Source organism: Hemicordylus capensis, chromosome 1 (genome assembly GCF_027244095.1).
Source record: "Hemicordylus capensis ecotype Gifberg chromosome 1, rHemCap1.1.pri, whole genome shotgun sequence".
Lineage (NCBI taxonomy): Eukaryota > Metazoa > Chordata > Lepidosauria > Squamata > Cordylidae > Hemicordylus > Hemicordylus capensis.
The window spans coordinates 331,964,073-331,980,517 of NC_069657.1; the positions used below are offsets into that span (position 1 = coordinate 331,964,073).

At 40.9% G+C, this 16,445-nt stretch overlaps 1 protein-coding gene across 2 annotated transcripts; it reads right to left on the minus strand.

The window, feature by feature from the left end:
• Positions 1 to 1,613: 1,613 nt before the first annotated feature.
• Positions 1,614 to 14,598, minus strand: PPIL6 (peptidylprolyl isomerase like 6). 2 transcript variants are annotated; one of them, XM_053298950.1, is made up of 8 exons: positions 14,414 to 14,598; positions 10,422 to 10,517; positions 9,021 to 9,209; positions 7,350 to 7,412; positions 5,406 to 5,553; positions 4,434 to 4,490; positions 1,966 to 2,101; positions 1,614 to 1,780 (listed from the first exon to the last, which is right to left on the minus strand). In XM_053298950.1, exons 1-8 carry the CDS (start codon positions 14,510 to 14,512, stop codon positions 1,669 to 1,671), a joined length of 900 nt encoding a protein of 299 aa, XP_053154925.1. In that variant the 5' UTR covers positions 14,513 to 14,598; the 3' UTR covers positions 1,614 to 1,668. The 2 variants fall into 2 exon arrangements, with proteins under 2 accessions (XP_053154925.1, XP_053154997.1); XM_053299022.1 differs by lacking the exon at positions 7,350 to 7,412 and having other exon boundaries at positions 14,414 to 14,597.
• Positions 14,599 to 16,445: the final 1,847 nt, after the last annotated feature.

Consider the following 16,445-nt stretch of genomic DNA (forward strand, 5'->3'; position numbering starts at 1 on the left):
TTTTTATCTTCTCAGGCCTTTTTCAGTAAGAGCAGAATAATGTTTAACCTGTTCTTGCTGCTGCTGCTTTGTTTTCGTTCCTGTTTTATTTTTGTTGTAGTTATTGATGTTTTGTTTAAATTGTTTTTAGTAAATGAAAAGCCACCCTGAAAGGATTTTTCTATGGAAGGGTGGGGCACATTTTTAAAATAAATAAATGCATTTTTAAAACTGCATTGAAGTAAGTTGTACTGACATCAGGGGGAATTATTCCAAGTAAATATATTTGGGATTCAGCTGGAAGTCAACTAAATAGGTGTCTAAACTGAACACATAACCATGTAGAGGACATTTGGTAAATACCGAAGGCCTCAACCTGGAAAATAACATACTGGCAATTCTGTAAGTGCCCAAACTGGATTATATAGCTTTTGAGTCCTGATGTTGGAATCCTTATAGCATAAAATCATAAGTTCAAAAGTACAACATTGCTTTTTTATGAGAGTGGGGAGAAAATTCATTTGTGGAATAATTCCTCTTCTACTACCAATACATACTGTGGTTAATTTGTTAATTAGCACATATTAGTGCACCTTTCTATATACCTGAGCTATATAAGCATTCCAGGGAGCATGACAAATAATGCTGTATGCTTATCTGGACTTCTTAGTTATTTTCCTAACAGCTACATGGCTACCAGTGTTTGAAACTCAGGAGAGGATACAAATGAACACAGGAACCTGCCTTATACTGACTCAGACCATTGGTCCATCTAGGTCAATGTTGTCCACTCTGATGGATAGCAAGCGGCATTTGGGGGTATCAGGCAGTTTACAGCCTTACTTAGAGATGCCAGAAATTGAACTGGAGACCTCCTGAATGCAGAGCCTATGATTTTCCACTGAGCTACAACTTCACTCCAGCTTCATAAGCAATGTTTAGGATAGTATGGGAGGCTGCTGTTCAAATAAAAAGGTCTGAAATCTTGCTGAGCACATGTTTGTTGAGTACACCTAAAAGAGCTCTCTGGACAGTGGCCATAATCAGGGATGTAGGGAGCTTGGCAGGGGGCAGGGGACAAAGTCTGACCAGCGCCTCCCCCCACCCCCTGGGTCCAGGGAAAGGAGCTCCCTTTCAGCAATTCCACCAACCACTAACAGGCAAAATGAAACTCTGCCAGGGCTGTCACAGCCCTGCTCTTGGAAATGGGCCCACCCTCCTTGTGTCTGACATCAGGCACAGGGGAGGGGCCAATCCCAGGAGGGTAAAGTCCATTCCTTCCCAACCAGTGTGAAACATTGGCTGGAGAGGAGAGGGGCATGCCTCGTGCTCCCAGCTGGCAATCACTTTCCTCGCTGGCTGTATGCGGGAGGGAACAAGAGGGAGCTTTGAGGGGGGCCCTGACCTTTGGGGCCTGGGGACAATTGTCTCCCCTTACTCAACGTTTGCTATGCCTCTGACCATAATAAAGCATTACATTAAATTCCTGTGACTGCATTCTGAAATGTAAAGTGCTTTTTCAGTTAAAGTCTTTGGAATGGAAAAGGGCGCCAGATGCTTTAGGTTTGTTTTCTATAAATGAAAGGGATACTTTTATATTTTCCAAACATTTTCCAACAAACATAAAACCTATGATCAGAAAACAAATATTGTTATGCATTATAGGGGGGAAATATCTAACTTCTGTAGTCATGGCTTAAAAACTCCACAGTTAATAATTTTACATTCTACAACTGGCCTCTCATTGAATGTTGATGTTGCTTCCAGTTTCCGGAGAACCTCTGAACCTTCTATCACCTGTCTAAAGCAGGAAAAACCTAGTAAATACTAGGAAATCACAAATCATTTCTAAGTCTAGTCACTGCCACAATACTGTGCAAGTTTAAATGTTTCATTCTTCCATTAAACAGTGCTCCCTCCCACATATTTCAATAGTAACACTTAAAAAATTGGATCTGGAATTTACTAAAGAGATCTTATACGTACCCAAAAGCCACATATTTTTCATTCAAGTAAGGTGCTGGCTGCAGTGTGACATAGAACTGAGAACCATTGCTGTGGCGCCCTTTGTTGACCATTCCAAGAACCCCTCTTTTGTCATGTGGAACTGCAAAACTTTCATCTAGAAAACAGTTCATAAATCTGTTTTTATAATGGTTGCAGTTTCTTCTTTTTCACTGGTTTCTTTTTTACACTGATTCAGTTTTCCCATTCTACATCTCCCTTTCCTACATTTCCAATATCTGGTTCAGACATAATGCTGATACATGGTTTAGCATTACAAGAATGTGCATCAGCAAACCTCAGACTCACAGGCTCTTCCCTCCTCTTCCATCCTCTGTCATACTTGAGTGAAGAAGGTTTAAAGCTTCCATTTGTGGTTAGTAACCAACGACAGTTTCCTATTTCATCCAAATACAGGAAATTGTGGTTTGTACAAACCATAGTGAACAAAACGCTAAACAAGGATCAGATCCTGGTTTGTTAATTAACTATGGCTTGCAAACACCAGTTCCCTATATTCAAATAAAACAGGAAACTGGTTTGTTACAAACTACTAACAGAAGCTTTTAAATGAGTGCAAAGGAGGAAGGAAGGCGAAGCATGCATGCCTGAAGCTCACGGCAGCACTTCCTTGTAATGCTAAATCATGGCCCTGTCAAGGGTTCTGTCACTCTTCATAATAACCCTCGTAGAACAACAATATTTTAAAAGAAACCCTCAGTTTCCAGCAAATTCCTCCTTGAAACACCCCCTTGCCAATTAGTATAATAATTCAAGCTCATTGCACTGAAATGTCAAATCATGCTATTCATTTCACAGGGCAGTATCATGTGGACACTTTTGAACACTGTGGAATGTCACAGATAATGTTATTATGTGAAAGGTGTATTTGTCAGTCTCCACAGAGCATTCAGTCTTATTTCTGCCAGCCTTAACATGAAACCTTGGACATCTAACCATTGTTGTAGCACTGCTCATTACCCACACTTATCCATTGCTGCAATATTGTCTATTTACAAGCTTCTAGTTCAGTAAAGCTGCAACAGATTTGCCCTTCACCTGTAGAAAAAGGTTGTGGAGCTATTTGGGTTAGCACGGCATTCTACCAGGACAGTTTTAAAACCCTAATTTAAGGCATTCACAGTTCTAATACTGTTCTATCAGTGCACATACTGTGGATTTGCTAGCTGAATTTTGCTGCATATATAGACATGGGTGTATCTAGGGCGGGGCAGGCAGGGCACATGCCCCAGGTGCCACTTGAAGGGGGTGCCATTTTTTAAAATTAAAAAAATGGCTGCCTGAAACAAAATGGCCACTGCACATGCTCAAATGGCCTCTGTGAAGCCCTAGGCCATGCCAGGCCTTGCAGAGGCCATTTGAGCATGCACGGTGGCCATTTTGTTTTCAGCAGCCAATTTTTAAAACAAAAATTATTTTTAAAAATGGCCACCGCACATGCTCAAATGGTCCCTACGAGGCCCTAGAGGTCAGCAGGGGGAGGGGGAACCTTTGCAGCCCCCTATGGCCTTTAGGAAGCCCCCTGAAGGGGCTACAGGTAAAACAATTAAAAAATTAATATAATACAAGTCACTGTACACATATCTAGTTTGGCACTATGTACAGAGAATCAGGGCTTGTGAATACTGAGTGGAAGCTTATGAGCTAGGATTGTATTCATTTGCTCTTACTTTGCTTCTTGTGATAAATGAGTTAAATGTGATGTCTTAATAATATTAATGGTGAATTTGTCTTTGAATCAGTGTGAAATCCTTACTATTAAGGCCCACTGGAAGTTTCTTGCTTTCCTTCTCTCATTTTAACTGTCTTTCTGAAATACTAGAATATATTCCAAGCAGTGACACAGTTTACTCAGCATATCCTTTACTCTGCATATCCTGGGAAAAGTCAAATTCTCCATTTGTTTTTAAAACCTATGTAATAGTGATGCTACAATGCATAGTAGAGACAGGCACTTCTGTTTAGTTTTCCAAGTACACCTCCACATAGTATTTGGGTATTTCATGAGCCCCAGCATACTGAAATTTGTAATTTTCAGCATTTTTTGCTCTGGCTATGTCCACTGCTAAATAGTTTTTGAAATATTAAAAGATTAATGAGCTTGACTTGTATTTTTCAGCTGATATTATGGTAAAGTTATCTGAAAGATGGGTGTCAGATGTTTGGACAGGGGGCACAATTTCAATGTTTGCCCTAGGCACTATTTTCCCTAGATGTGCCTCTGTATATAGATTATTGCTGTGTAAAATAACAGATTAACAGATTTATTTTATACTGCACATATAAAGGTCATTCACATGACCTAAGCTTACCTGGTTTGGGGAAGGCTGGGGGGAAGGCAGGAGCCATTAATAGCCAATATCCTCATTTAGACTGTTGATGCTTCCTAATTTGATGTCAGCAGGAAATTTTAACATACTCCTACCTACCTTCAAATACAGGTCCATAAATTGACTCGCCGCTATTCCCTTTTCCTCCATTTATGTCTGCACATTAATTAAGAAACAAAAAAAAAGAGTATGGCACATTATTAACCTGGCACATTATTAAGTATAATTCATACATTAACATGCCCCAAGAGTGGCAAGCAGACTTCATAGCATTGTTGGTAGGTAATTTTAACAGAGATCTCTATTTTGTAATTTTTGGCTCAAGTATTTTGTGTTGGATGGTTATTTGTTTAGGTTTGGGTCTATCTTACCAATACACTTTCACAAAATTCTGCATAACCCCTGCTAACTTGGCAAAGAGGCACCTTTTAACATTGTGATTCTCTTTATTTTGCAGGGGGACTGTAATTGGCCCTATCCATCCCCAGCACAGTACCTCCAGTGACTGTTGCTGGTGTCTATCTTGTGTTTCTTTTTAGATTGTGAGCCCTTTGGGGACAGGGAGCCATCTTATGTATTTACTATTTCTCTGTGTAAACCACCGAGTCATTTTTGGAAGGGCGGTATAGAGGTAAAATAAATAATAATAAATAATAATAAAACACTTAGTAGGCTTCTTTACTCAGATGATATCCTAATTTCTCTTAAAAATGTGTGTGTCATCTCTTTTAATTTTTGTTTTTTGCTGACTCCATCCACTTCAATGACAGTTCAGACCTCTGTACACAAAGGAGTGGAAGGTCTGCTAGCCCCACTGAAATAAAATGGCGGGGAGCAGCATTCGTACATCAAACTGCTCATGCTTGCAGCAAATCTCTGGGCTGACTTGTTTGGAAGTGTTTGATTGAAAAGGCTAAGGGAAAAAAATATGGCTTTTGTTAAGTAATAATATGCCATAAATACTATTAGTGTAAACTCCAAGTCTGGTTTGCCTGTAATGTGTGAACAATGATCCATGCTACATCAAAGCTGTAGCAAACCTTTATTTTCTGAATAGGTTTTCAAACCCACCTCCTCCCTGTAGCCAGCCATTTTGTACAAGTCGGTGGAAGATTGAATCTTTGTAGGTGAGCACCAGCCCAGATGCAGACGTCCCTTTCTCTCCTGTACACAAACATTGGAAATTCCAACATGTCCTGGGGCAGGTATCAGAATAGAGCTGCCAAACCAAGAGAGAAAGAGCATAATAAGACGGAGGTACTGACTGGGGTGGGTGGGCCGAGAGATGGCCTGTTCTGGATAGGGTTACACTCCTCCTGAAAGATCAGGTATGTAGCTTGGAATTGCTCCTGGACCCCAAGCTCTCTCTGGTTTCTCAGGCTGAGGTGGTGGCCAGAAGTGCCTTCTATCAGCTTCGGCTGATACGTCAGCCACATCCATTTCTGGAGGTGAATGACCTTAAAACAGTGGTACATATGCTGGTAACCTCCAGGCTTGACTACTGTATTGCACTCTACATGGGGCTGCCTTTGTACATTGTCCAGAAACTACAATTGGTACAGAATGCAGCAGCCAGATTGGTCTCTGGGACAACACGAAGGGACCACATAACACCAGTTTTAAAAGAACTGCACTGGCTGCCAATATGTTTCTGGGTGAAATACAAAGTGCTGGTTATTACCTATAAAGCCCTTAATGGCTTGGGTTTAGGGTATTTGAGAGAGTGCCTCCTTTGTCATAATCCCTGCCGCCTGTTACGATCTTCTGGAGAGGTCTGGTTACAGTTGCCACCGGCTCGTTTGGTAGTGACCCAGGACCAAGCTTTCTCTGTGGCTGCCCCCAGGCTCTGGAATAAGCTCCTTGCTGAAATAAGAGCATCTCCTTCTCTGTTTGTTTTCAGGAAGAACCTCAAGACTCTCCTGTTTTCTCAGGCTTTTAATTAGAATTGATTTTAATAATTTTAAAAACTTGCTTTAATAATTATTTTTATTCTATTGTTTTTATTGTCATGTATTCTAAAATTTGTGACTTTTAAATATCTTAAATTTTGTACACCACAATTTTGTATTGTTTTAATATCTGGTTTATTTTTAAATTGTTAAATTGTTTTAAGTTTTTTGTATATGTTTTTAACTTGTTTTATGTTATTGTTAACCACCCAGAGACGAAAGTTTGGGGCGGTGTACAAATTTGATAAAGATAGGTAGATAGATAGATAGATAGATATTATTATTTACATTTTATATCCCGCTCTTCCTCCAAGGAGCCCAGAGCAGTGTACTACCTACTTAAGTTTCTCCTCACAACCACCCTGTGAAGTAGGTTAGGCTGAGAGAGAAGTGACTTGCCCAGAGTCATCCAGCAAGTATCATGGCTGAATGGGGATTTGAACTTGGGTCTCCCTGGTCCTAGTCCAGCACTCTAACCACTACACCATGATAAATAAATTTCCACCAGCTAAGCCTCAGTGACAGCCCCTTATCTTTTCATTGAGGCGAGGCAAGATACATGTCACACTTTGCAGGCATTGCAATGTAGTTGCTTTGTGCATTTGTTTGCCCCCCCCACCACCACCCACACACTAATTTTAGTTGAGGTTTTGCTATAGTGAGAGATAAGCATACAGGCACTTCCTCCTTCAAAGCTGCAGTGGCGTGGAAGTGGCATCTTGGAACAGTGAACAACTGCTACTTACTGTGCCTTCCATACCCCACACCCCTCACCTTCCTTACCCCACACCCCTCACCAGTTCAATTTTTGGTATGTATGTATGTATGTATGTATGTATGTATGTATGTATGTATGTATAAATAAATAAATAAATAAATAAATAAATCGAAATTCTACCAAAAAACCAAACAAGCTAGCATTTAAAAGAAATGGATACAAATTCTGCTTTAAATTCAGGGGCACATCAGCTTCATCACTGGAATGAGCTTTTCAATTTCTTGATGTAGAATTTGAGTCTGCAAATGCTGAGCACAGGATTCGAGGCTGGGCTCTTCTGTAACTTACCTCAAAGAGCAATTGTCCTATAGGCTGCTCCTGAATAGCAATGTCCAGGAACACAAACGTGTGCTGCCAAGAGAAAGAAATCCAACCCAATGGGCAACATGGAATATAATGAATAACCAGGTAAAAGACTTCTAACCATGAGTCACACTTCAGAAGGTGAAAGGTTGAATTCCAGTCAAAGAAGCAGCAAATTTGTTTGGAACTTCACTGAAGCAGTGGTTTTCAACTGTTCTACTTTCAGGAAACCCTTTCACCAGTCTGCTGAGGAATCTCTGCATTTTGCAAATGATTCAGGTATATGTGTTCGGGTAGACATTTATTGTATGAGAAAGAGGTTTCCAATTTTGGGGCCTCAGATGATGTTCGACTACAACTCCCATCATCCCCATGCACAGTGATAGGAGAAATACATAGCAATTCAATGCTTGCACCCTTGTAAGCAGAATGTTGGTGCTGGCTGAAGGAAACAGCACAACTTAAGATAACAAGTCTAAAAGAAATTGAGGAAGGAAGTGATAATGTACACAAATTATTGGGTTGTTGTTTTTCAACAGCCTCTCTGGATTATTAGAATAAAACTATCTTTTCTGTTGTAATATATCTGTAATATATATTTTTAATGGTAAAAACTCTGTCAAAACTCTGTCAAAACATTCCTCTCTGGAACGGTGTCACTGTGGGGTTGTTCTGTGCCCCACCACTCCTCCTCTCCAAGACATGCAGGGTCTCATGAGCCCTCCCCCTCACACAGGCTTGTTTTGATCCAAAACTTGAGATGAGAACTTAGCTGGCATACAGCTCTCGCACTGTGCACAGCATAGCATATTTTCCTCACCCTTTGTGGCCAAGAATGACATCGGAGGACATAAAAATTATTCATTTATATCCTACCAGGTGGTCTCTGATCTAGACACAGATGTGCTGAGCTTTAGAAACCATGCTCGGGGCCATGGGATGCAAATTGGACCTCTCTGTTGCACTGCTAGAGGACAGCCATGATGAAGCAAAGGCCTGTACATTTACTGGCTGCCATTGCAAGGAAGCCAAACCATACACTGGCCTGGTTCAAATATCATGTACTGATCATCCAGTCCGTAGAATTAGAACATACTGCAGGTTCTGACTCTTCTTCTTCTTCCCTCTCACATGTAGATTATTTCCTCCCTTTTGCACATGTCTTCTAACCACAGTTTGCTGCAATATCTGAATTTGACAGACCGGTTAGTGCTAACCTACAAACAATTATTGGAAGGAGCTTGCAGTCCATTATTTGGAGGTTCGCACTAAGATTTGCCTGATAGCAAGCTATGGTAAGAAGTTCTTAGCATAAGAACCCAAAAATTCTTACCATAAGGACCTCAAATTGAGAACCCCTGCCCTATACAATAAATATTTACCTGAATTGTCTTTACTAAGTACAATCTGGAAATGAAGGAGTGCACGAGTGTGTATTGGTGGGGATGTGCAAGCTTGTGGTACATTCCTGGTCCTCCAAACTGATATGGAGGATTGTTTGAATTGAACCTATACAGATCAAGGAAAAAAGCCAATCTGAATCCAATCCCAAATTTGGGAAGAAACATTTTGAAAAGTATTTAACAATGCTATTATTTTGTCATGCCCCAGGTGTTCACAGACCATTCTATTTCCTTTTGAAAACCACAAGCCTACCTGTTTTTGTTTCATGTATTTGGTGAAGAAATCCTCTGTAATAGCTTCGTATAGTGCTGTAGGTTTAAAGTCCTTATAATCCCAAACATCATAAGCCCACTGTAGCAACATTTTTTCATCTCCAATGAGCTGGTTGTCAATAAAGCACATCACATTGGAAGGATATTCCCATGTCTCCCCTCTCAGCTCCTGCATTTAGAGGGCAAAATGAGAATGTTTAACCATCAATCAGTACCACCTTAAGTGGTGCAGTGGGGAAATGATTGACTAACAAGCAGAAGGTCGCTGGTTCAAATCCCCGCTGGTACTATGTTGGGCAGCAGCGATATAGGAAGATGCTGAAAGGCATCATCTCAGACTGTGCAGGTGGAGGCAATGGTAAACCCCTCCTGTATTCTACCAAAGAAAACCACAGGGCTCTGTGGGTGCCAGGAGTCAAAATTGACTTGATGGCACACTTTATCTTTCTGATGCATTTAGCAGAAAAATAATGTATTAAATGTGCAGGTTTTGCAGTGGTGAGCAAATTAAAAATACAGAGAAGAATGAATCTCAAACTAGGAGATGAAATTCTCTTGAGAGTGCAGCAGATACTTCCAGCCTCACCCTGACCCACTCAAAGTATGTGTTTTGCTATGCTATGAAATACATTTCGTCTGTATACCTGATCTTGGATAGTGTCCCTAACGAGCGCTTTACTTCTGAGTTTTCGTACTTGGATAGCCAGTACCATAATATTAAAGTACTTGAATATTATACTCCTGCTATTTTCCTCACAGTGCCTGGGCACTTTGGGCAGATGGTGAGAGAAAAATTGCCCCTTTCAGACGTATCCCTTGAAGCAGCAAGCTGGAGCACCAACCAGAAAGTCAATCGTGTTGTAAGGAGGAGCTTCCTGTTTCAAGCATCAGCATCTACCAGTGAATAAGACTGCAGTCCTAAGCTTGCTAGGAAGTATGCCCTATTGAACTCAGTGGGCGTAGGTGCTTCAGTTTACTGTTTCAGGCCAGTCATTTGTTCCTCATTGTGTCTCTTAATGTTCATCAAATCTTTGCTGACTTGTTTTTGTGTGAGTTTGTGCTGCAAATACACCAAAAACAGTACAGGGACAAGGACAGACAATGAGGAACTGATTTGATTTTTTTTTAATGCAACAAAAAACACACATGTTTAAGTACAGATTTAAAATTAAGGCAAGCAAAAAGTATTCAGATATTGAAAGCTATATATGCATTCAGGCATTTCTCTGTGCTCAGTACACTGCAGATCAAGCCCCATTGCCTTAAAAAGCTTTTATGAGCAAAATCTGGAGAAGGAATAGAATATTCAGTCACTCTGAACCTTATGTTTGCTTGTAATACAATTCAAGTCAAGTCACTCTGCCTTGGAAGCAAAATATACCTTTTTTTTCTCCTGTAGGTATTCATCCCATGCAAATTCCAGCAAAGGAAGCACTTTAGGCTCTGCTATTTTGGCTGGAAAATTCCTCCTCAGAGACTAAATATTCAAAAGAAAGAGAAGCTATAAAAATCCAAGTACTTGCCCAGTTATAGTATATAATGGTGATCTCAAAACACATACAGGTTGAGTATCGCTTATCTGGACTGCTTGGGACGAGAAGTGTTCCGGATTTTGGATTTTTCCTGATTTTGGAATATTTGCATAATGAGATACCCTGTACTGTACCTTTACCAAACAGAGCAGAAACCAACAGAGCTCCAAAACAGATGCCAACAGAGTAGGCACCAAACTGAGCAGGGAGTGGAAGATGGGGTCTTTCCCTTTTCCCTCTAGCGCCAAAGCGAGAACATCAAAAACATTAATAAGCTTCACAATAAAAACAGAGCCGCAACTAGAGAGAATTACAGACAAAACCCATCACTAACAGCCTTCTGAAATAAGTAAGTTTTGACTGCATGTTTAAAAGCAGCTAAATTGGGCATCTGTGAGTGAGTGAGTTGAGGCATTTTGTGTTTTGTTTTTGTTACGGTGTGGTGTCCGGATTTCGGAACATTCAGGATTTTGGATGTCCGGATAAGGGATACTCAACCTATATAAATAGGTGGTGATAGAAGCATGCCAATTATGATGCTTTCATACAGCATCATTTCACTTGGAAACTGATTTATATATAACCAGGTTTCCATAGTGGTAGAGTTGTGTTTGTGGTGAAGTAGAGGCAGGATACATGCAATCCCATCTATTAGCAATATGGTGGTAATAATACTGTCCTGATAATAATGCTGACCAGGTTTGTTGGAAATATTACAAACCCCAATCTTAGAATAAATGGTGAAGATGCTCCTTTTTATACAGTCGTCCCTCGCCAACCATGAGGGTTTCATTCCGCGAAAACCTCACGGTAGGCAAATTCGCAGTTGGCGAGGCATTACAGTCAGTGGATAGGGGGTGGTGTTTAGGGAAATCACAGTTGCGAAGTGACCAAAAACAAGGTAATAAATTGAAAAAATTGATCCCTGGAAATGTCTCCCCGACCCCTGGAAACGTCCCCCCTGAACCCCCCAAAATCAACCCTGACCCCTGAAATCCCCCCCAAATAATTTAATTTCACCTGAAGGAGAAATAGAGAGTTATCTTAATATACGTATTGCGTCACCTGTATATCAACTAATACAGAGATTAATTCTCATTCCCTTCCCTTTCATTCCTCACAGATATCTTTCTTGGAGCTGCCTGGGGCCCTTCTATTGTTACAATCTGTGCTTAATACAATTCTCTCCCTTGTATTCAGATATCATGAGTGTTAGTATATTTTAAAATGCGAAAGGGATGATTCAGACAGGGAGAGGCCTTATTTTTCATGCACCTGCAACCACAAGGCAGAAGTAGAATCTGATCTGTCACATCTGCAGAGAAACTGTTGCTTTCCAGCAGTGCTATCCGTGACCACAAGGACTGGCAAAAGTGCTGTCATGGCCACATGAATCACTGTCAGAGAAACAGTGGCTGAAGCCATGGATGATATCAAAAGCATTTTACCTCATCTTTTCATTCTGTAGAATTTACAAGGCAGCTTATAGCATAAAAATAGTGGCTGACATGATGTGCAGCATTACAGAGCTATAATGCTGTGCTCCGGAGTTGCGGCAGACTCCGAAGGCAGCCCCAAGACTGTAAAAAAAAAAAAAAAAAAAGGATGGCAGTGCAAGCAATGCTTCTGCAAATTTCCCCATTTGTGACAATGGGAAAACATGTGGAAACGCTGTGGGGTGATTCTCAGATTGCCAAAAGTGGGCGGGCAGGGTGCGGGCAGGGGGAAGGCTGCTTTAAACACACCTTCTTCCCAGACAACCAAGTTCTCTTTTGGGAGCGTGAACTGTGCTCCCAGATGAGCAGTGCTATGTGCCTGCCGCGCTGAGGCTGGGATGATGTGTCGTCCCCCCGCCCCGAGATGCCACAGTGCACTGTGCAAGTGTGGGGTGCATTGTGGGGATTCCCCCAGCGATAGCTGGGAGCCTGTGCCAGCGCCAGCACTGGTTGGGAGCAGCTGGCGCTTGCACACGAGCAGGTAGCCCGAGTTAAGTGTGCATTCATGCCCTTAACCTTGGCTAACTGGTGGGCTCAGTAGGTGGGATTGGTGCTGCAGTGTCACTGGGATGCACATTGATCCAAGTGGTCCGCCCAGGCTTCAGTGCCTTAGCCTGGTCTTGGCTGCTCCCGAGATCAGCCTCTGCTTGTGCTACCACCTGTTCGTAACAGCCTTTAGAGTCTGCAGCAGCTCCGGGCCATAGAGTTACAGCTCTGTAATGCTGTGCATCATGTCAGCCATTAATAATGAAAACAAGACAAAGTATTTAAAAATGGAAAGGAAAAAGAATAGCAATAAAAGCAGCAGTAGAGGCAAAACATCTGTTATTAAAGCTTGGACAAATACATCCTTCTAACAAATATAAAATTCAACAGAGTTGCTACCAGAAAAACATCTCTGTTGATGATTTTTCAAAGCCAGGGCACCATCACAGAACAGGCCTTGTCTGCAGTTGCTACCAACCTAACCTTGTAAGGTGGAGGCAGCTGGACAAGGGTATATAAAAGTGAACTTAGGGCAGCTTTATATGTGAGCAGGTAGTCCTTTGGATACCAAGATTGCAAGCCCAAATCCTACATCCACGGATGTGCCCATTTGGATGTTGTTTCTCCCTATAGCTACACTCACAGGGAGATTTGCAAACTACTAGCCCAACATTGCAAACCAAATTGCTAAAAAGCTGAGGACTTATCAGTCTTTCTTATGTTCTAGACACTGATATATTCCGACTTCAATGTAAATTCCAACAGGAGATGCAATGATGTGTCCACATGATGCTAGAAGTACGTTGGGTAAATGCTTAGTTCCATTTGCTGACAATCTGTGAAAACACTATGTCTTTTCAATATGATGTTTATTCTAAGCTGAAAAGACACTTCCCTACCCCCACCCTTACCTATAGCATTTAGGATACATATGATACATTTCCAAAATAATGTGGATGCACACTCCTGTTGAAATTGTTGCTGAAGTTGGAATATATCACTGTCTGAAAGAACTCCAAGGGAACAGAAAGATTTTTGCTCCTGCATTAAGTAAATGACATCTTTTCCAAACTTGACAGATGGGCCTTCAATCCCTTTCAGCTCTAGAAGACAGCCATAGCATGTACTTTCAATACTACTGAAACTGTTGGAGAATCATAGGTAAATATGCTTCACAAAAAATTGGATGAGAAAATAATTACAAAATGATACTTTTTAAAAATAAAAATGATACATTTTTACACATGACAAATAACTGCCACACCACGGTTCTGTAACAGAGCCTCTGGGTGCGGGGTCTATATGACTAAGAGAAAGGTAATCATTTACAGTTCTGATCTACTTTGGCTAGTAGCAGGGTAGAATGGACATGCTAGTTTGAGGGTGCCTACCATATTATATTGTCCTCACAACGCACGTTTTCTGTGAAGCCTTTGGCACAATCCCGCTGTCCATCTCCATACCTTATGGTAACTATGCATGCTTGTGTGTGTTACTGAAAAAAACTACACATTCCTTTTCCTGTTTACCCTTGCCTCAATTTCTCCCTCCTTCCTCTGTGGTCTGCCTGTGACTGTTTTCTAGATTGTATGCCGCTCTGGGTAGGGACCTGCTGTCTCTTCCTTTGTAATGTAAATTGATGGCTCTATATCGATAACAGCAATGATAAAAGAGGCAAGGTTCTAAACAGACCATTGTTAGTGATTAGCCCAAACCACAGTCACACTATGGGAAGATAGAAATTGATTGTTAACGCTCAGAAATCAAGCAGAAAAAGAGTGCAAGAAATTGAAAAAGTTATGTTAGCAAACTGTTGCTGCTATAGGAGGAAGCGGGGGGTGGGTGGGTCTGCAAGTTACCTCTGCTGCACAGGCTGCCATGTGAAAGAAGGGTTCTTTGAGAATCCCCACAACCTCTATCTCTTGCCCCACAGGCCCCTTGACACCTTTAGCTGACATAATTCACCAGGTGCCTGTCTTTTTGCCTTGCCGTTGCTACTTCACTTGTCCCTTCCCCTCAAACAGCTGAAGGAGGAATATAAACAGTTCCATTCACCATAGTAACACCAATCAGATGCAGCCATGCTGTACAGCTGTGAGTTCTACTAGTTTATGATTGGTCCACTCTTCTCTTTTGCATCTATGCAACACAAGAGCATACAAAAGCCGTGGTTATCTTGTGTGCAACATAAGTCCGATTCTGGGAGATGTTAGAAAGACAACATTCAGAGTTTCCGTCTTTAATTTAATGTAGGAATGGTGAGACTAGGGACTTAAATTTCATTTGAGTAATGTAAATTGTGATGCTGATCAAGTTATTTACATTGTAAAACCAAAGTTGCAGGGCTTCTTTTTACCATTACATGTGGAGGAAGTTGATGTCTGTAACAGGATTAACTCTAAAGTCTCATGTAATACAAGTATTATGGTGATGCAAGAGCTTTTAGAATAGCAGATGGTGCTTACCAATAGGCACATAGTAACGCCGCCCACGCCCCCTGCCCCTCGCTACTGGCTTTGTTTCAAGTCACACACATAGGATGAGAGTACAAAAACTGATGGAGATAGATTTAAAATGAATATTATGCTGGACTTGGGCCGAAATAAACAAATACAAAAAATACATTTAAAATGAATATGTATCCACACTTTTAATTAAAAATTATAGATTTTTGGAAAGCATAATCTGTGCAAGGCAGTAACAAAAGCAGGTGTTACTCGAGTAGCTTTTTCTCTAAGCTGGTCTGGAAAACAGAACTCTTACGGTTATAGTCTTCAAACCACGAAATAGAAGTCAGATTTCCCCAATCTTAATTTATGGGGAAGATAGGGTGTGGGGGACGACGACTATAATTTTACTATTCTTCTTTCTAGGCTCTGGTTAACTACTTTTTATTTACTGGATTAGTATATAGAAAGGAATGAGGATTAGTATATAGAAAGGAATTAGTATAGAAAGGAATATAGAACAATATTGGACCTCTGAAAAGTATAAGCATGCATATGTATTCAGTACTTGGTTTGGGCCCCTTTTGCAGCAATTACTGCCTCAATGTGGCGTGGCATGGATGCTATCAGCCTGTGGCACTGATGAGGTATTATGGAAGACCAGGATGCTTCATTAGTGGCCTTCAGCAATTCTGCATTGTTTGGTCTCATGTCTCTCATCCTTCTCTTGGCAATGCCCCATAGATTCTCTATGGGGTCAGGTCAGGCGAGTTTGCTGGCCAATCAAGCACAGTATACTGTATACTTTTCAGAGGTCCGATATTGTTCTATTCTACAATCCTTGTCTTCTTGGTTCCATGTAATATTCTAATTTTCTGGGATTGTGGATTTGGGGTTTTCATGAGCTGTACGCCATGATCATCACAATTATAACAAATTAAGGCTTGACTTATCTCGCTTTGCATGTAATGCGTCTGTCTCATATATCAGTTTCACCTTTTAATTTGCATTACTGAAATTAATGGACTTTTGCACGATATTCTAATTTTCCGAGTTTCACCTGTAGTGTCGCCAAGTACTGTGCGGCTGCAATCAGCATTTGTTGGCAGATGACAGGCAGGGAGTCCTATCAGCCTTAATCTGACTCTCTGTGACTCTGGGCAGGCCCTGCAATTGCTCACGCACCTCCTTTTTTACTGTTCCTTATAACCTTTAATCTGGCTGTTTTCCAGTTTTATTACTCAGGCTTTTATATATTTCTGTCCTCTCATGTCCTTTAACTTTATTACATCCATTTTTATGCCCCCCCCCCTTTATGCCTTTCATGAATTTTTATGTCTTTTACCATTTCTCAGGCTTTTAGGCCCTCATGCTTTTGGTATACTATCTACTGTTTTTTAGTATTTTTAGTCCTTTTAGTATTAATATGTACCATTTTATATGT